The 16717-nt window shown below is 32.6% G+C and overlaps 1 protein-coding gene across 8 annotated transcripts in view; it reads right to left on the reverse strand.

Moving 5' to 3' along the window:
- EXOC1 (exocyst complex component 1) overlaps nt 1-16717 on the reverse strand; it is a 69402-nt gene that overhangs the window by 19701 nt on the left and 32984 nt on the right. For 4 of the 8 annotated variants that reach the window (XM_058298186.1, XM_058298205.1, XM_058298178.1 and 1 more), the window contains 4 exons: nt 12136-12285; nt 6214-6319; nt 1905-1949; nt 480-643 (listed from right to left, as the gene is read on the reverse strand). In XM_058298186.1, the coding sequence (XP_058154169.1) occupies nt 480-643; nt 1905-1949; nt 6214-6319; nt 12136-12285 (465 nt within the window). The remainder of the gene's footprint in view (nt 1-479; nt 644-1904; nt 1950-6213; nt 6320-12135; nt 12286-16717) is intronic. The other 4 variants (XM_058298216.1, XM_058298226.1, XM_058298194.1 and 1 more) reach the window with 1 other exon arrangement.

Consider the following 16717-nt stretch of genomic DNA (forward strand, 5'->3'; position numbering starts at 1 on the left):
TCAATAGAATTTTAAAGACAAAAACCCTTCCAAAATTGATTTGGATGGCAGACAGGGAAATACACTATTATTCAGGACACAGAACATACCTAAAATAAAAACTCAGTTATTCACTCCAAATTGGGAAAGAATACAAAGATAAACTTTTGTAATTTATTTAATGCAGTGCAAAGAGGAGTTAGCTTCACAAAAGCTGTTTCTTCTTTACTTTGTAGTTGCTCAAAACTTATATGAAAAGTGTTAATACTTTAAGATGTAAAACAAATTTTAATAAATCTTTTATGTTATGCTATTGATAACTAACATATTAGATATCATTTGACCAGTATTCCTTTTCAAAATCAAAACTACAAAATAAGATATGGTTAATGTTTAAGAGAGTCAACAGAGCCCAACTATTTGGACACACTGAAAACAATAAGAAACACTAAGAAGAAAACCAATATTAATATTTAAGAAGTATTAATTTGTTGTTTTACCTTATCAAATTTGGTTCTGTCAGCGACATCAAGATCAGAGGTGGACATGTTTCCCATATCCAGCAAGGATGATGACTGAGATCTGCGATTCCCTGAACTCTGAACAGTGAGCTTGTTTAGACTAGATGTAGATCCAGTTAATTTCCCAGAACTTCCATGAAGGCCTAAGAAATAATAAGACTTTGAAAGTTGTGATCTTCATGAATAAAAGATCCATAGCATAAATCAGGGCTACCTCCTACTATCTTGGTCTTCCAAGGCTTTATGTCACATTAATTAGTGTACAAGTCTACATTATGGGACAGTGCATATTAATTAGTGCACAAATCTACCTCATAAACTTTTGTGTCCTATTCCTGGGCATCTTGTAAAAGGAAGCAAAAACTACTCAGATCCATAGAATAGGACTGAAAGGGACCTTAAAGATCAGTCTATCCCCCATTCATCCCATGCCTGATGACATCTCTAGAGTAAAGTAGATCAAGGTTTCTTTCCCACTCAAAAGACATGAATATGGATGAAGGTAATAGACCTTCTAGCGTACCTGCTAACCAACACGACTTTATTAAGTTTCTAAAGAAAACTGCCACATTAAATCAATATATTAGGTTGAACCATATGAAACTGCCAATACTCATTCTTGCCTTACAAAAAAAGTCAAATACATATCGTTTACCTGAATACATTCCCAAACCCAGCAGCTCTGCTTTTATAGTAAGTGAACTGTTCAACTACAGTTCTCTAAAAACTAAACAAAGAGAAAAAAAATACCCTGAAAATTTGGTATAGTTAAAATACAACTAAAATGTAATGCATCACTAACCATATCAATATGGGATATCTGTATTTAGGTATAATTTTAGGTATCCATCATAGCCAAGAGGAAAAATAGAAACAATACAGCTAGACAATATCCTATATATATCCAGGAATTCAATTTTTATAAGAAAATGTGATGTTTTTGTTCAAAATTAAATACAACGATAAATAAAATATGTATTTTTAATTCTTGAATAGTTTTCTGAGAAGTATTTGCTGACCACTTGCTGATGGTCAGAAGGAAGAAATGAGGACATAATAGGAGAATTAAAGACAAACTTTGGCTTCATTATTCAAAATCTGACCACATCTACAAGAATTTTTGAAGACTTTATAAACACAGCCTGAAAAAAGAAACATAATGGTTAAGCTTTTTCATAAATTTCTAACACAAAGTTCTAACATGAAATATATAATTTTAATTAAATAATATATTTCTTGGATGTAGCCATACCACTACCATCATACTGGTTTTCTTTCAACAAATACCTGGCAACTCAGAGTAATCAATTTTTTGGTATTAACTTTTTTTCCCAAGACAACTAATTTCTAGACATTAGAGAAACATGTATTGAGAATACCTACTAATGCACTCAGCATACTCACTCTCTGTTTCCTGTTTGACAGCACTTTCTTTTCGAGGCAGTGTAGCTGTGATGGATTAGGTTGCAAGCATCAAAGACAAAGACAAGTTAATAAACTGCATTTTGCACAAACCATGCACAAGAGGAAGTTAAGCTCTAGTTTAAAAGACACATGCAAAGAACCATGAGCCATCAAGTAACGAGAGGTGCAAACACATGTTTAGTTGGTCAGCTACTGTTTGAAAAATTATAGAGAGAAACAACTTTACTAGTCTTTTAATGTATTGTTTTTACTCAAATAATCAGGTAAAAATGTCTATATTTGTAATCTCTCCACACTTATAATTTTTTTTTATTTTTTAGGTTTTTGAAAGCAGTACACAAATTTTAAGTAGCTATATTTGGAAATTTTGATTTCTTGAGAAAATATAGTTCAAGGAAATAATTTAATACAGTGGAAATTCAATAGAATAAAGCTGTAGATTTAGACATTAAATGCAGCAACTCTTGTATTCCCTGATCCTGAAATGAATCTCCATTGTACTAAATAATTTTATAATATATGTGATAAAAATTATATGGACTTTAAAACCATTTAAAAATTAAAACCAACTATCAAGCTCAATTACTTAGTAAATGGTTTTGTGAATACCTAGAATGAAAGGTATATATCATAGCACTAATTATCAGGAGATGGGGTGATGGAAGGGTAAAGCTGAAGGAAGAGGTTTACTACAGGAATCTGAGTGTTTTTAGGATCACTTGGCATTTCTTTTATTCTAAAACCTCTCTCTGTAATACTTATTAGATCAATTTGAGAGATCGTCTTGTGGAACATTCTAAAAAATGTGAAAGGGAAGGAAAGAAATCACAGAAAGAAATGAAAAATTAAAGACTATAACCTAAAAATATCTTAAAAACTGAGAACAATGTGTCAACTGACATTGTCCCTTCAATACAAAGCCATGCTTAAAGGCAAAAGCCAAAGTGTAAGCTACTAACTTGTCACACCAGAGACATGTATATTTTAACAGCCTTGGCTACACAAAGATTGAGGGAATATAAGGCTGAACATTAGCTAGAGTGGAAAACAGAGGTCATGCTGGAGCCACCATCTAGCCAACCTGAACAGTACCTCCTGATTTAAGGTATCACTATGCTATGTGGTCCAATTCCAGAGCATAGCCTAATATTTCATGTAATTTTTTTTAAAGTAGCAATAAAAAAAATAGTCATTAGTAGTACCCATTAATTATAATTTGTGCCTCATAAAAAGTTTATCATTTATCAGCAATAATACTCATGTAAACTTATAAATAACTTTAAAAAACCCCTGCTGGAATATAAGCTTCACGAGGGTAGGGTTTTTGTGTTTTGCTGTATGCCTAGTACTTGGAACTGTGCTTATTGCATAGCAGGTAATTAATAAATATTTGTTGAATGAATCTTCTACCTAGCCCCAATTCCAGTCTTGTCTTCAAGATTCCTTTTGAAGTCTACAAAATGTCTTAGTTTAGTGGAGATACATAAAATGGAAAAATGATTCTGGCTACCATTTTTAAGATTTGGAATATTAAATAGGAAGTGGGCAGCAGTTATTTAAATGTATTATATATTTTAAATCAACTAAATGATATATGTTTTATTTTAGCTATAGAAAGAAAAAAACTGGTGATTTAAAAAATAATTACTAAATTTCCTTTGCCTGCTATTTCAGTAACTGCATTTGTAGAATACAAAGGGGAAAAAGCAAAGTATTAGTCCTGGGGGAAAAATTCCCCAACTCTGAAGTTCTCAAAGCAGACCCATTAATCAAAAAAGGCAATGACCTACATAAAAACCTTGTCACACAAAAATAATTCTTTCCAGCTGCCTTTTACTTATTTTGAATTATAGGAACTAAGTATATTTTAAAGACTTAAGAGTGTTCAGAAGAGGAGTATTTCCCTGACTCTCTATGACTATACTGACTATGCAGTTGCTTTTTATAAGATACATTCAAACTGATTTTCTATTCTCATCAGCATCTATGACACAGAATTCCCTCAGCAAATAAAAAACAAAACACATTTTAATTTTATTTATAATTATTTAATTTTTATTCATTGAAAATTATCACTTTGAAATTTCAGGTTTCTATTTTAATTTCTGTTAAAGGTTCGTTTAAATTTAATTTGAATCACTGAAAAAATATCTTTAAAAAAGGAACATTCTTCCTTATTCAAAACTTCTCAAGTCATTTATATTTAAATTGAAATTTATCCTTAAAATACTAACAAAGTTAAATCTTCGAACATGAGCTGAACTGTTTGATTCTCTGAATTGTGTTTATTATTTAGTTTTTCTTCACTTGTAGCTGATGACATCAAAATAACTGACACTAATTTTCTGGTGCTATCAATTGTCACAAATTACTCTCTTAATCCTTATCTTATTATTCTTATTATTACATAGGAGAAATGTAATTTTAACATTTTGTTTGTTTGTTTTTAGGTACCAGGGGCCGGGATTCAACCCCGGACCTCGTATGTGGGAAGCCACCACTCAAACACTGAGCCATACTGGCTTCCCTGTGTTGGTTTGTTTGTTTTGCTTGTTGTTTGTTTTTATTTTTTTCTTAGAAGGTACCAGGAACACATGGGACACACGGGAGGTCTCACATGGGACCTCCCATGTTTCTCGAGAAGAAGATGCTCAAACTGCTTGAGCCACATCTACTCCCCTTTAACACTTGTTTTAAAAATATAAAAAGTTCCTTCTAAATCTGTATTAGGGTAATTAAAATATTTTTAACAAGATAATTTAAGAACTTTTCAAGGGGTAAGAAAAGAAAAAAAAATAGGTCTCTGACAGGTTAATGCAATGATACTATAATTAAATTATATTTTTATTATGTCAATTATCTTACATGAATCTTAGGGTTTGATAAACTCTTATGATACTATGATTAATGAATTTTAGAAAAGTTCCCCTTTTCCAGTTTCTTTACACTGAATAAGAGTTTTTCCAAAATAAAATGGTTCACTAACAAGTGGTGACAAATATACTTAATGAAAACATTAAACATGTAACTGCATTAATAATATGCTACTTACCAAAAAAAAAAAAAAAAAGCATAACATATCCACAGTGAAAACATTAACATGGATATGAACAAACTGCTGTTTAAGAACAATTAACCTTTAGGATGAGTTAGCATTTCTGTTTCCAAAAGCCTATTGTCCCAAGATTCTTCTTAGTTCTTTACCAAAGTGTAGCATATATACATACATACATATATATATATATGTATATATGTATGTACATATACATACAGATTCAAACCATTTTAAATGCCTGGACTAGCATAATCAATATATTAGTACTTCATTTTTAAAAAAATAGTGAATTACAAAATAATTGCCCACTAAAGACAGTCCTTTCTTTCCTAAAAAACAATGGAAAGATACGCTACAAATTTTCAGTCTTGTTTCCTACAGTTACTTAGGGCAAAGGCTCCTTTCAACAAGCAAATGCTAAACTCATTATTCTAAAGGGGAGAGATGCAGACACACTGAGGAGTACACATCTTAGCCATTTAAGGCCAGGTTTTGACTAGAATAGGCACAGAACTCCATCCAAAAGGAACTCCAGGGATGGGTGCATGCAAGAGCAGAATGTGGCCTCGGTAAATCACCTCCCTCACAACTTGATACTTTCACTGGCTATCCTAAAAATGTTTTGGTTCAGTTAACACACTTAACAAGTAACAACAACAAAATATGTTCTTAAAATATCTCTTTGGAAAAATAAGGTATAATTACAGGAGAAATTCTGGCGGCATTTATAGCCCTTTGGCAGGGTAGAAAACACTTAAAACTTCTTTGTGATTCCAAGTGGCTAGTAAGAAGTAAGGAGAAGCCAGGAAGTTTTCTCATTTCTCTGCAGAGAGCAATGTCTTAAGAGATCAATGACTTGCCCCAACTGTTATAAAAGGTCTTTCAGGGAGTTAGAAACTGAACTCTCAACATCTAGTTCTTAGCCTAATACTTTCTCTACCAGACTGTACTTTATTTTAGTGTGAATACACAATTGAATAACTGTCAGATTCACACACTGCAGAATTTTAATCAGTAAAAAACACCTAATACCAAATACCTAATATTTGTTCTGTGAAATACCTATAAATCAAACCAATTTAGTTAAACCTACTCTTTCATGAATTCTACTGTATCTTTTTTCCCCTACTGTATCTTATACCGCTTTGCCTAAAAAGTCTTAGAATTATTTATTATGAATAAAACCAGTTTTAATATGAAAAGAAGACAACGAACTGAGGTGTCTAGGCTTACCAAACTTCTTGCTTTCTTTTGTTGTGCCTGTCATCTTGATCTTTGCAACTTCAAAAAAATCTTTGATTTCTCTTTCATACAGTCGTGATAAATAATCCATGTAATTCTTTAAATAAAAGTAACATGTACTTCTTATTAATAAAACAAACAATAATTTCCATTTTCAACCCTCTCTAATCCTTCATGCTTGTTTTAAATTTTGGAAGCTAAAACTTGGATGAATTTCACAGGATAAAAAAGGAGGCTATTTTTTGGTCTTTTAAAAAAATTGAATAGACATTATAACATTAACAATTTACAAAAAAAATATGAAATAATAAAAACAGACTTCTATTTTCAAGTTTACATATTATCTTTCACATATTTTAATTATAGCTGCAATCATATTGTATAGACTATTTGAGTCAGAGCTATTTTCACATACATAGTCCATGATTTTTAGGTTTTCATGATTTTTTTAAATGACCACATAGTATTCCATTTTGTTGATGTATCCCAATTTAATAAACTAATCACCTAGCACATGACACTTCAGTAGTTTCAATGCTGCAATAAGCTTTTTGTAAACTGTTTCCATGGAATGATTTCCTATGAGTGGAAATACAGGACCAATGAATATGGGAATTTTTAAGTTTCTTTGTCCATACTGCTATGTTGCTTAAAAAATGATCAAACACTGGCAATGACAATGAAGGAGTACATTTAGTTTCACTGAAACACTGTCATCTTGGGGTATTACACTCAAATAGGTTATTTCAGTAAGAATTTAATGAGTGTATCCTACAGTTTTCATAATTAATTAATTTTCTTAAAACAGATTTGATTTATTCTAGCTTAAAGGAAAGCATCTATCATTTAGCATAAAATGCATTTATTTGTCATCTTCTTATCATCATGTATAAATATTTTATACCAGGAGGGATTCCTCAACAGTGGAAGACTACACATTTTTCCAAGTCCTAGTTAAATGCCATTGACAGAGGCTGACTAAATTTAAATAAATCCATAGCAGAAAAATTGTAGTTGGTAATTCTTTTACGTTTATCACAGACTCCAAGCTTCAATTTTCTTTATTATTTCAAACTGACATGTTCACTTTTAGAACAGGTTTACCTTGATTTAAAAATCAGATGCACTTTTCAAAAGGTATACATTATGTCCATATTTGTATGTTGACTCATATTTCACCACTGATTTTGTTAGATATTTTACAGACATATCATTATAAAATAGTATTTGATCAAACATAATACAGATCCAAGCTTTCTCAATAATTAGGCCATATATACTTCCCACATAATCTCTGCTAGAAAAGTTAATTGAATGGGCAATTCTTCCCCGTGACTTCTGCCTAACTTTAAAAACAAATATAAATTAAAATATACTCTCAAAGTAATTGCTATTTCATTGGGCTATCTCACTTTTTTAAGGTGCTCAAATGACTGAAAATCCTTTTTTCCAGGTACTTAATAGAACTCCATGTTGGGAAAGACTATAGACAGGTGTGATGGTATCTGTTCCTTCACTGACCAAATACTGAAAGATGACTCTCACTTTGAGTATGTATTCCTTTTAGCTGCTGTATACAACACTAAACATAAAATTTAACTCATGATTATAAGCATTCTGTTACCTCAGGCAGTCTTTCAACTTTATTTTAAGCTGATTATGGATTCTTACAGAAAACTCCATGTTTTACTCTTTGTCAAGTGAACCTTAGGCTGAGAGAAGACGTCTCAGGAATCTTCAGGACTCACTGTTAATATCCAGAGGTTATTAAGAGAGGAAGATTCATTTCCTACCTGTGGCAGTTGGAGGTTATTTATGAATTCCAAAAAAGAGAGGTTATGTTGTAAATGGGTCTGTTCCTCTGGGTGTGATTCCTTTTGATTGTATTAGATTCAGGTGAGATGTCTTTGATTAAATTCTATTAAGATTAGGGCTTTGATTCGACCATGACAGTAAGGTATAACTCAGGGTTGAGTCTCTACCCCCTTGGTGAGCTACATAAATGGACACTCACTCATGAAGACACACAAAAGAAGATAACATGGAAGAAGAGAGAGAACTTTGTTTTGATCCTGGGGCCCCAGAGAGAGCTGAGTGATTCACCTAATAGTTTGCAGCTGAAGAGACCGAAGCCTTGAGCAGCTGAGAAGGCCTAAAAGAAACAGGATCTCCAGCCAACAGCTGAGATTGGAAGAAGCTGGGCTCAGGAAGTCTTAAGAGAAGGAGGAAGGCTGAACCCTTGCAGAGATAGGCAACCATCTTGCTTCAACACATGGCAACAGACTTTGGTGAGAAAATACCTCTTATGGTACCTTGAGCTGGACTCATTAGGGCCTTGTAACCGTAAGCTTTCACCCCAAATAAATACCCTTTATAAAAGTCAATAGGTTTCTGGCACTCTGCATCAGCACCTCTTTGGCTGACTAATATCCTATCCAAGTACAAATGGATCAACTCTATTATTAATTGCCCTACGTGCATAATCCAGAGCCACAGTCAGGGGTCATCAAGCTTGAGAGGAGACAATCTGGGTAGTTAAACTATGGGACCAAAGCACCCTTATTTTCTACAGTCCCTAATTATGCACATCAAAATCAGGACTTTGATTAGATTCAGCCATAAGAACAAATGGGGTGATGGCTAGTGATTCTTATACCTAAAGAATCTGGAAAGGTAGAGGAGGGATTTTCCCTTTCCTGCCAAGAAGTGTGAGCTGTGTACAACCAACCAAACTGCAAAATAGCTATCTGGATTTAATTATTATTTTTTACTAAAGAAACACTGGTTTGTTTCCCTCTTTCTTTTCTTCTTTCATTCTTTTTTTATTCTTTTAAGAAAAATAATCCCATTTTTGATAACACTTTAGCAGCCAAGGTTAGATTTGGAGGCAAAACACCATCTGTCAAAAGCTCGAACTACAGGATGAAGTAACACATTCCTGGGAAATTAGCCAATTTCATAGGAAAGCTCATTAATATTGTCAATCAAAAATACTCTGAGCACAGAATGATTCCATGAATCATCTAGGTTGGCTACAATCTTGTTTCTTCACTTGAAATTACATTCATGAATACTGCATTATAAATAAAGATATGGCAATGATACTGAGATTTAGGCAAAAAGCTTATTGATTACTTATTTGAATATTCACTAGGGGACAAAGCACTTGTTGGCACAAAACTCTTAAGGAGATATAATTTATGTTTAATTATTCAAAATGTTAATCCTCCTAAAACTTCAAAAGGCAAAGAATTCCAGTAATATAAATATTTTCCCTTAAGATATCTCCAAATCAGAATTCTGTTGAATGAAAACACAACACAACACAACACAACACAACAAGAGAGTTGAATAACACTTAAAAGACTAATTCTGAGAAACAAAAATAATCTTACCTAAAATAGCTAGCCAGATAAGATATAAGTGAACACCTCAGGAGAAGAACATCCTTTTTGAAAAGTATTTTTATTATAATTATGACATATTATTCATTTTGTCAGGGTTTATATCCCCTTTTCTTATCATTTTATTTTGGAAGTAGAAGGAACCAGATTTTGCTTTAAATGGCCAAAGACACTTGGAAGGAAAAATCCAGGAAGATTGATATTTAAGAATATCCTACTACCAAATAGGTTGATCTGAACATATTGTTGGAAATGCATGATTTGCCTTTTCCTTATCATCAGCCTTCTCGTAAATTTCTATTTAACCTTACTTTATTCTCCTGAAGCATGAACCTAAGATGCTCAAAAGGAGTTGTAATAATTATTTCATTAAGTATAGAGATAAAATGGGTTCATGTACAGACATTAATTCCCTAAGAGAAGATAATCTTCATTTTAAAAACGCTTTGAAAAGAGAGCTCCTCTAAATAAAACTGGGAAAATACTAGCAAAACTAGCAATAATTTCTACAAGTGAAAAAAAGGATGATTTTGTTACCTAATTCCCAGTTAGAAATTTTTGGGCACGAGCACATTAAGAGGTTTGGGAGGGGAAAGATCCTTTACATGAACCATTTCAGGATCTCCACTCTACTGGAAAAAAAAAAACATGAAACTTTTTCAAATTCAAGATCTTTTAGGATCACATTACCTACGTAAATTATTATTAAAAATTACTAAAATTAAAATGGCTTACGCATTACTTGGATTTTTCTATTTCTAAACTCTAAATTCATAAAACTTACAAAAAAAAGATTTCATCTGTTTCTTCAGTGTATTTCAGAATTAAACTGCTCTTTCAGCCAGGAATATCCAGAATATCATTAACTATTTATATATTTTATATATTTGAGTTAGACAGATAGCAATTCTTGGCTTCATCTTTTAAAACAAGTGACTTGCTAATTCCTATATTAAAGGCCACAGAAGGCATACCAGAAAAGTGCCATATGTTATGGTTTCTAACTGTCATGGTCATCTGTTAAATCCAAGTCAGATCATGTCACCATATTGCTCAAAGCTCTCAAATACCCTCCCCCCAGCACCCCCCCCCCCATCTCACTCACAGTAAAAGTCAGACACTTACACTGGTAATTCCAGTCCCTTCCCAAACTGCCCTGCTCTACCTCTACCCTTACCTATCCCACCTGTCCTAAGGCTCTGCCTCTGGCTCATTAAATGCCCCTCAAGCACACCAGGATCACCCTCAACTTAGGGGCACAGACACTGTGCCTGGAATGCTTTCCCCCAAAAAACCACAGTGTTCATTCCCATTGATCTTTTCTTTTTTAATTATTCCACTTATCTTTTAAATCTGGGCTTATGTATCACCTTCTCCTGCCACCTTCTCTGACTATGCTATTTGAAAAACCTTCCCTAGTCCTGGCATTGTTTCCCCTTTTTCGCTTTCTTTTCTTTATAGCACTAAGAATCTTCTTATCTTCCCCAATTACTGAATTGCAGTCAGTGGAATATACCACTATTCTTTTAGTTTCCAAGTCTAGCAAGTTTGGCATCATTTTGTGCCATATGACTTTGGAGTCTCTCTTTTTGTTTCTCTTCACTTTCCAGTCCTACCACGATCTTCCTGGTTGTTCAAGACCTCATATCATCTGAATTATTACATGAAGTTCCTAATTAACTTCTCCCATCTTGTCTAATCCCCCCTGCTTGATGAATTCTCATCTTTTTCAACATAATTATTCACTGCTCCAGAATATGAAATTTCTGCTTCAGTAAGGCTTTCCTCATTATCCTTGGAAAAGGACATATTTTTTCTTGCCTTTGTCCACATGTCTTGCTCCCTACTCCGGCAATGCCCTCCCTTTTATCTATAGCTCCTCTATTTCCACAATTATTTAAAATCCAATTCAAGTCATATATTTTCTCCAAGCCTTCAGGATAATGGTTTCTTCTTTCTCTAAACTGTCATATATTTCAACTCATTTCTAGTTTGGCGCTTAATTTTTTGCTGATTATTTTCAGTATGATTGTTCTTCCCAGCTAGACTTAAAAGCTCTTTAAGGAGAGAGTCTTGTTAGTTAGGCCCACATGCTTGGAATAGTGACATGTTTGCTTAATAAAGAAGTATTTAGTACTTGTTTATCAGACTAATTGATAAATTCTTAGAGGGAAAATCTTACACATCTTCATACTCCCTACAGTTTCTATATTGCATATAAAGAAACTCAAGAAATCATTATAGCATTTAACTAAATTCAATGATGTGTCAGGCTAGAGCATGGCCTAATATTATTTTATATTGAATTTTGAAATTTAGCTCTACTTTATCCAAGTACATAAAATAAATGCTATCACTTGTTACTGAGCACTTCGAAATTAAATTTTCTACCATTGCAAATAGTGTACTACAGTATTTAAAAGGTTATTTGGGGAAATAAATACATGACCTCTTGATTCTAAAAGATTTATGCTCTAGATTCAATGAGTAAATGATGCCATATCCATACCTTTGTGAGTCCCTCATATTTGCCATAATCTGTACTCTTTAGCCATTCCATCAGCTTGGCATATCGAAGCAAATCTCTATGAAATGGATGATGATTGGGTAAAGTCAGTTCAACTGAGTGTTGAGCAAGAGTTGAACTCTGATCGTGACCCTAAAACAAGTAAATAAGTAAATAAATACCACGGACAGTATAAAAAAACACTGCTACAACTGAAAAGTCAAAGCAATGACCAAATGCAGCAAAGCAAAATCAACAGAACATAGAAAAATAAAAACCAAGTACTTACTTGTCTTCTTTATCTTTTGTCTATCAAGTAAACCCATCACTATAAAATAACCATAATCAGGCAAGAATGGCACTCTGATAAACCAACTACTCATTGTATCTTCAAAATGAGAATCAATGTTTTAGTTAAGCTTGTCTCGCATACCATATTGTTTTACAATTTACTAAGCAAAACAACTTTATGACACAGACTATATTAAGAAACACCATAGAAAAGTAATTCAAAACAGAATTTCTATATTTATGAAAATAGTTTAGAGTATACAGATTTAAAACAACAGATAAAAATATTTAGTATATAGAATTTTAGATCTAGGAAGGACCATAGAGAACTATATCCTAGACTTTCCAGAAAATTCCTAATAATGCAATTAAAGTTTTTCTGTTAAAGTGATTTGTTAATAACTATACATGAGTTTGTCTTTATACCTTGAAAAGACTTTTATAAAAATAAATAGTTAATGAACAGCCTTAGACAGATGATGCATCCTAACTTTTGCCTTGGAAAATATAGACCTGGTAGATCATCTGATCCAATTACCTTATCTTCTAAAACAGGGGTTTTTAACCTTTTTTGTTCCATTTTGATCCCTTTGCCAGTCAGATAAAATGAATACTACTGTAATTTATTTATTATGGACATTCATAAGTGAAGGAAATGCTAGATTTCAGTTGGAGATCAGAGAAAATAAAGATAATAATTTGATTTTTAAAATTCAGTTCAGGCTCACAGACCCCCTAAAATCTTTCCACGGACCCCTGGTTAAGAACCCCTGTTCTTAAAGAAGAAACAGGCTCAATAGGCTGAGTAATTTGCTCAGTGTGCCCTGGAAGAAAGCTAGAACTGGAACTTTGGTCATCTGAGTCCCACTTCTGTTTTAAAAACATGCCAAACAAAATCATTTTAACCAGACTAAAAAAAAAAACTGCAATTGCCTACAAGTTATTGGTACTAAAAAGAAAAAGAAAAAATATTTCCAGCCCTCTATTCTCAAGATTATCTAGCTCTCCTCTGCTATGAGATCAGCATATTATAGAAGTCCAAGTCAGTGTCTAAGAGACAGGAGCTGAAAGATTAAGAGTAGATTCCCCCAAAAAACAATTTTCTAAGAACTAGGAAAGGGCAAAACAAGCCAGATTTATTTGAAGTCATTCTGAATCAATCTGATTTGCCTAGATAGTCAGGAGTTATTATTATTATTATTATTTTTAGCATTTTGTGAAAACTGAATTAAACAACATGATTTGGGGGGTTGTTTAACTCATTTCCTGGTAAAGTTACCTAAAGGCAATTATAAATGTATATTGTATTACTCAAAAAAGAATAACTTCTAAACATCACCAATGTGAAGAATTTAAATTATTTTACTTTAAAAGGGATTTCATCATCTACCTAATTATATTCTTTACTATATACACAAAATAAGAACTTGATGGTTATGGAGTTTTAAAAAAATTCTTTTAAATACAGAGTATACAGAAAGAATAATTCCTGGCCTATGGGAATAAAGAGCTCCCTAGTAATTAAGAAGTTACTTTAGAGTAATAAAGAGTAAAATACACCCAGTACTAAAATCTCCATCATTATCTGAGACCTTTCTTTATTAAAGTTTTCAAGTTACTCTCCTGGGGAATTTTCTTCTTGTGAGATTATAGCATCAATTTAAAGTGGAAATAAAAAGAAAAATAGGATCAAATATACAGAAATTACCTGTAAAACTGGGTGAGCAACCAATATATATTTTAAAATTCACCTTATTGATATCTGCTTCATTTAACTTAGGAAATTGTACCAGAGATGGCAGAAAAGTACTCAAAAAACGGTACTAATTCAATATAACAAGAATCAGAACATAGAGGCAAAATCTAACGTGAAGTGAAATGAGGCTGTTAATAGTGTTGGCAGTAACTCATCATATTTTTTGCTGCAGAAATATTAGTGTGTTTGATTATGGGGTCCTGCCCCAGATCCTGCTGGGGGTGTTATATAATATACTGTATATTCAAAGTATTACTTTCATAAAATCTGAAAAAGTCTAAAACCACAGCTGACTCCAAGAGTTTTAGATAAGGGAGTGTGGTCCTGCTTTCTGTACAGCTAACTGAATTTAAAATATTCATGTCTTTTAACAGAGTAACTGCATACTAAGAGCTTCAGTGTTTAAAAAAAAAAAAAAGGAACAATTCTGCATTTTTGGAATGCTTGGGAGACCACATCTTTTCCATGAAGAAAAGGCTAAAAATAAACTTGAACAAAATTAATAATATTAAATAAAACACATAATATTATATAAAACCATGGACTACTATTTAAACTCTAATTACAGGTGCTAAAGCTCAATACTTTGACACTACAGAAAAGTTTAATTGCCATACTGTAAATATAAGGCATGCATAGATATTATAGTTATTGATGTAATTTTATCTCCAAATTGTGTCTTAATTAATTATATTGAATAAAGGGAAAGAACATTTGACAGACTTGTTATGGCTTATAAATGGTTTCCAAATATGCTCTTCATCAATATCAATATGAAGTACCTTTCATTATCCAAAAATAGTCTTCCTCATTAATTCAAGACTCAAAATGCTTTATGTTCTTCTACAACTGTTTACTCAGATTATTACTCAAGTTCTATTATTTACTTTAGTGCCAGGAAACCTCTTTAATCATTAAAAACCTCCTGAAAATGGAAGAATAACTTTAATTATTAACATTTGTAGAGAATTTTACAGTTTACAAAGCTCTTTCACATTATTATTCAAAGTTTTCTTTTGCAAACAGCATTTGAACATCACCATCATCTGAAAAATTCACTTGTAACATTAAGAACATCATTACCATCAAACCATTACTATTAAGATAGACTGAATGGTATTTGTGTTAAAAAGGATTTAATTTTAGAGAAAATGCTTCCAAAATAACTATAATATAATAAATAGATACTTGAGTGTAGGTTGTGTAAACCATGCTCCTTGAACACTTAATACTGCCATGTACATTTCCTAAGAACAAGGATATTCATTTATCTTACCACCTAAAGTACAGTTACCTTAAAAGCATTATCTAGTTCAAGAAACTTAACATTGATATAAAGCTTACAGTCTATATTCCAATTTTTCAAATGTCCCTTTGAGCCTTTTCTCTTCCCTTGCTAGATCCCATCCAGGAACATGTGTTGCATTAAATTGTCACTGTCTCTTTAGTTGCTCACTCTTTCTTTTTTTTTAATTGTGGGAACATATACATAATATAAACTTTCCCATCTCAACCATTCCCAAGCATACCATTCAATGGATAAATCACATTTACAATATTGTGGTGCCCTTCCCACTTTCTATTACCAAAACCTTCCCATCTCCCCAAACAGAAACCCTATACCAATTATGCATTAATTCCCGATTCCCCCTCTACCTTCCCTAACTGCCCTGCCCTTGGCAACCTATACTCTAATTTCTGTCTCTATGAGTTTGCACATTCTGATATTTTCTTTGTAGCTACCATGGGGCTTAAATTTAACATCTTGATCTATTATATTCTCGTTTGCTTTGATGACAACTTAATTTCAATAGTATACAGAAACTGTGTTCCTCTACCTCTGTGTGTCCCCCACCTTTATATAGTTCTTACCACAAATTACATGTTTTTACATTATGAGTCCAAATCTAGGATTACCATTAGGTTTTCTGCATTTGCCTTTTAGATTCTGAAGTAAAAGGTGGAGTTAAAAACCAAAAATACAACGGTACTAGTATTTATATTTACTCATGTCATTAACCTCATGAGAGATCTTTTTTCCTTCATGTAGCTTTGATATATTATTGTCTATTGTTCTTTCCCTTCAATCTGCAGAATTCTCTTTAGAATCTCCTGTAGGCCAGTTTAATGGTGACAAACTTTCTAGACTTTTATATATTTGGGAATATCTTAAATCTCACCCTCATTTCTGAAAGACAGTTTTGCTGGATATAGAATTCTTGGTTGACAATTTTTTGCTTTAAGCACTTTAAACATGTCATCCTATTGTTTTTATGCCTCCATGGTTTCCAATAAGAATAATCTTATTGAGGTTCTTTGCATGTGACATGTTGCTTTTCTCTTGTGGCTTTCAGAATCTCTTATCATTGGCATTTGACAGTTTAATAATGCCGCAGCATGGTCTATTTGCATTTATACTGTTTGGAGTTAGTTGAGCATCTTGGATGTGTGAATTCATGCCTTTTGTTAAATGTGGGAAATTTTCAGCACTATTTCTTTGAATATTATCTCTGCTCTTTTCCCTCTCTCTTCTCCTCC

The sequence above is a fragment of the Dasypus novemcinctus genome, chromosome 1, assembly GCF_030445035.2.
Source record: "Dasypus novemcinctus isolate mDasNov1 chromosome 1, mDasNov1.1.hap2, whole genome shotgun sequence".
NCBI lineage: Eukaryota > Metazoa > Chordata > Mammalia > Cingulata > Dasypodidae > Dasypus > Dasypus novemcinctus.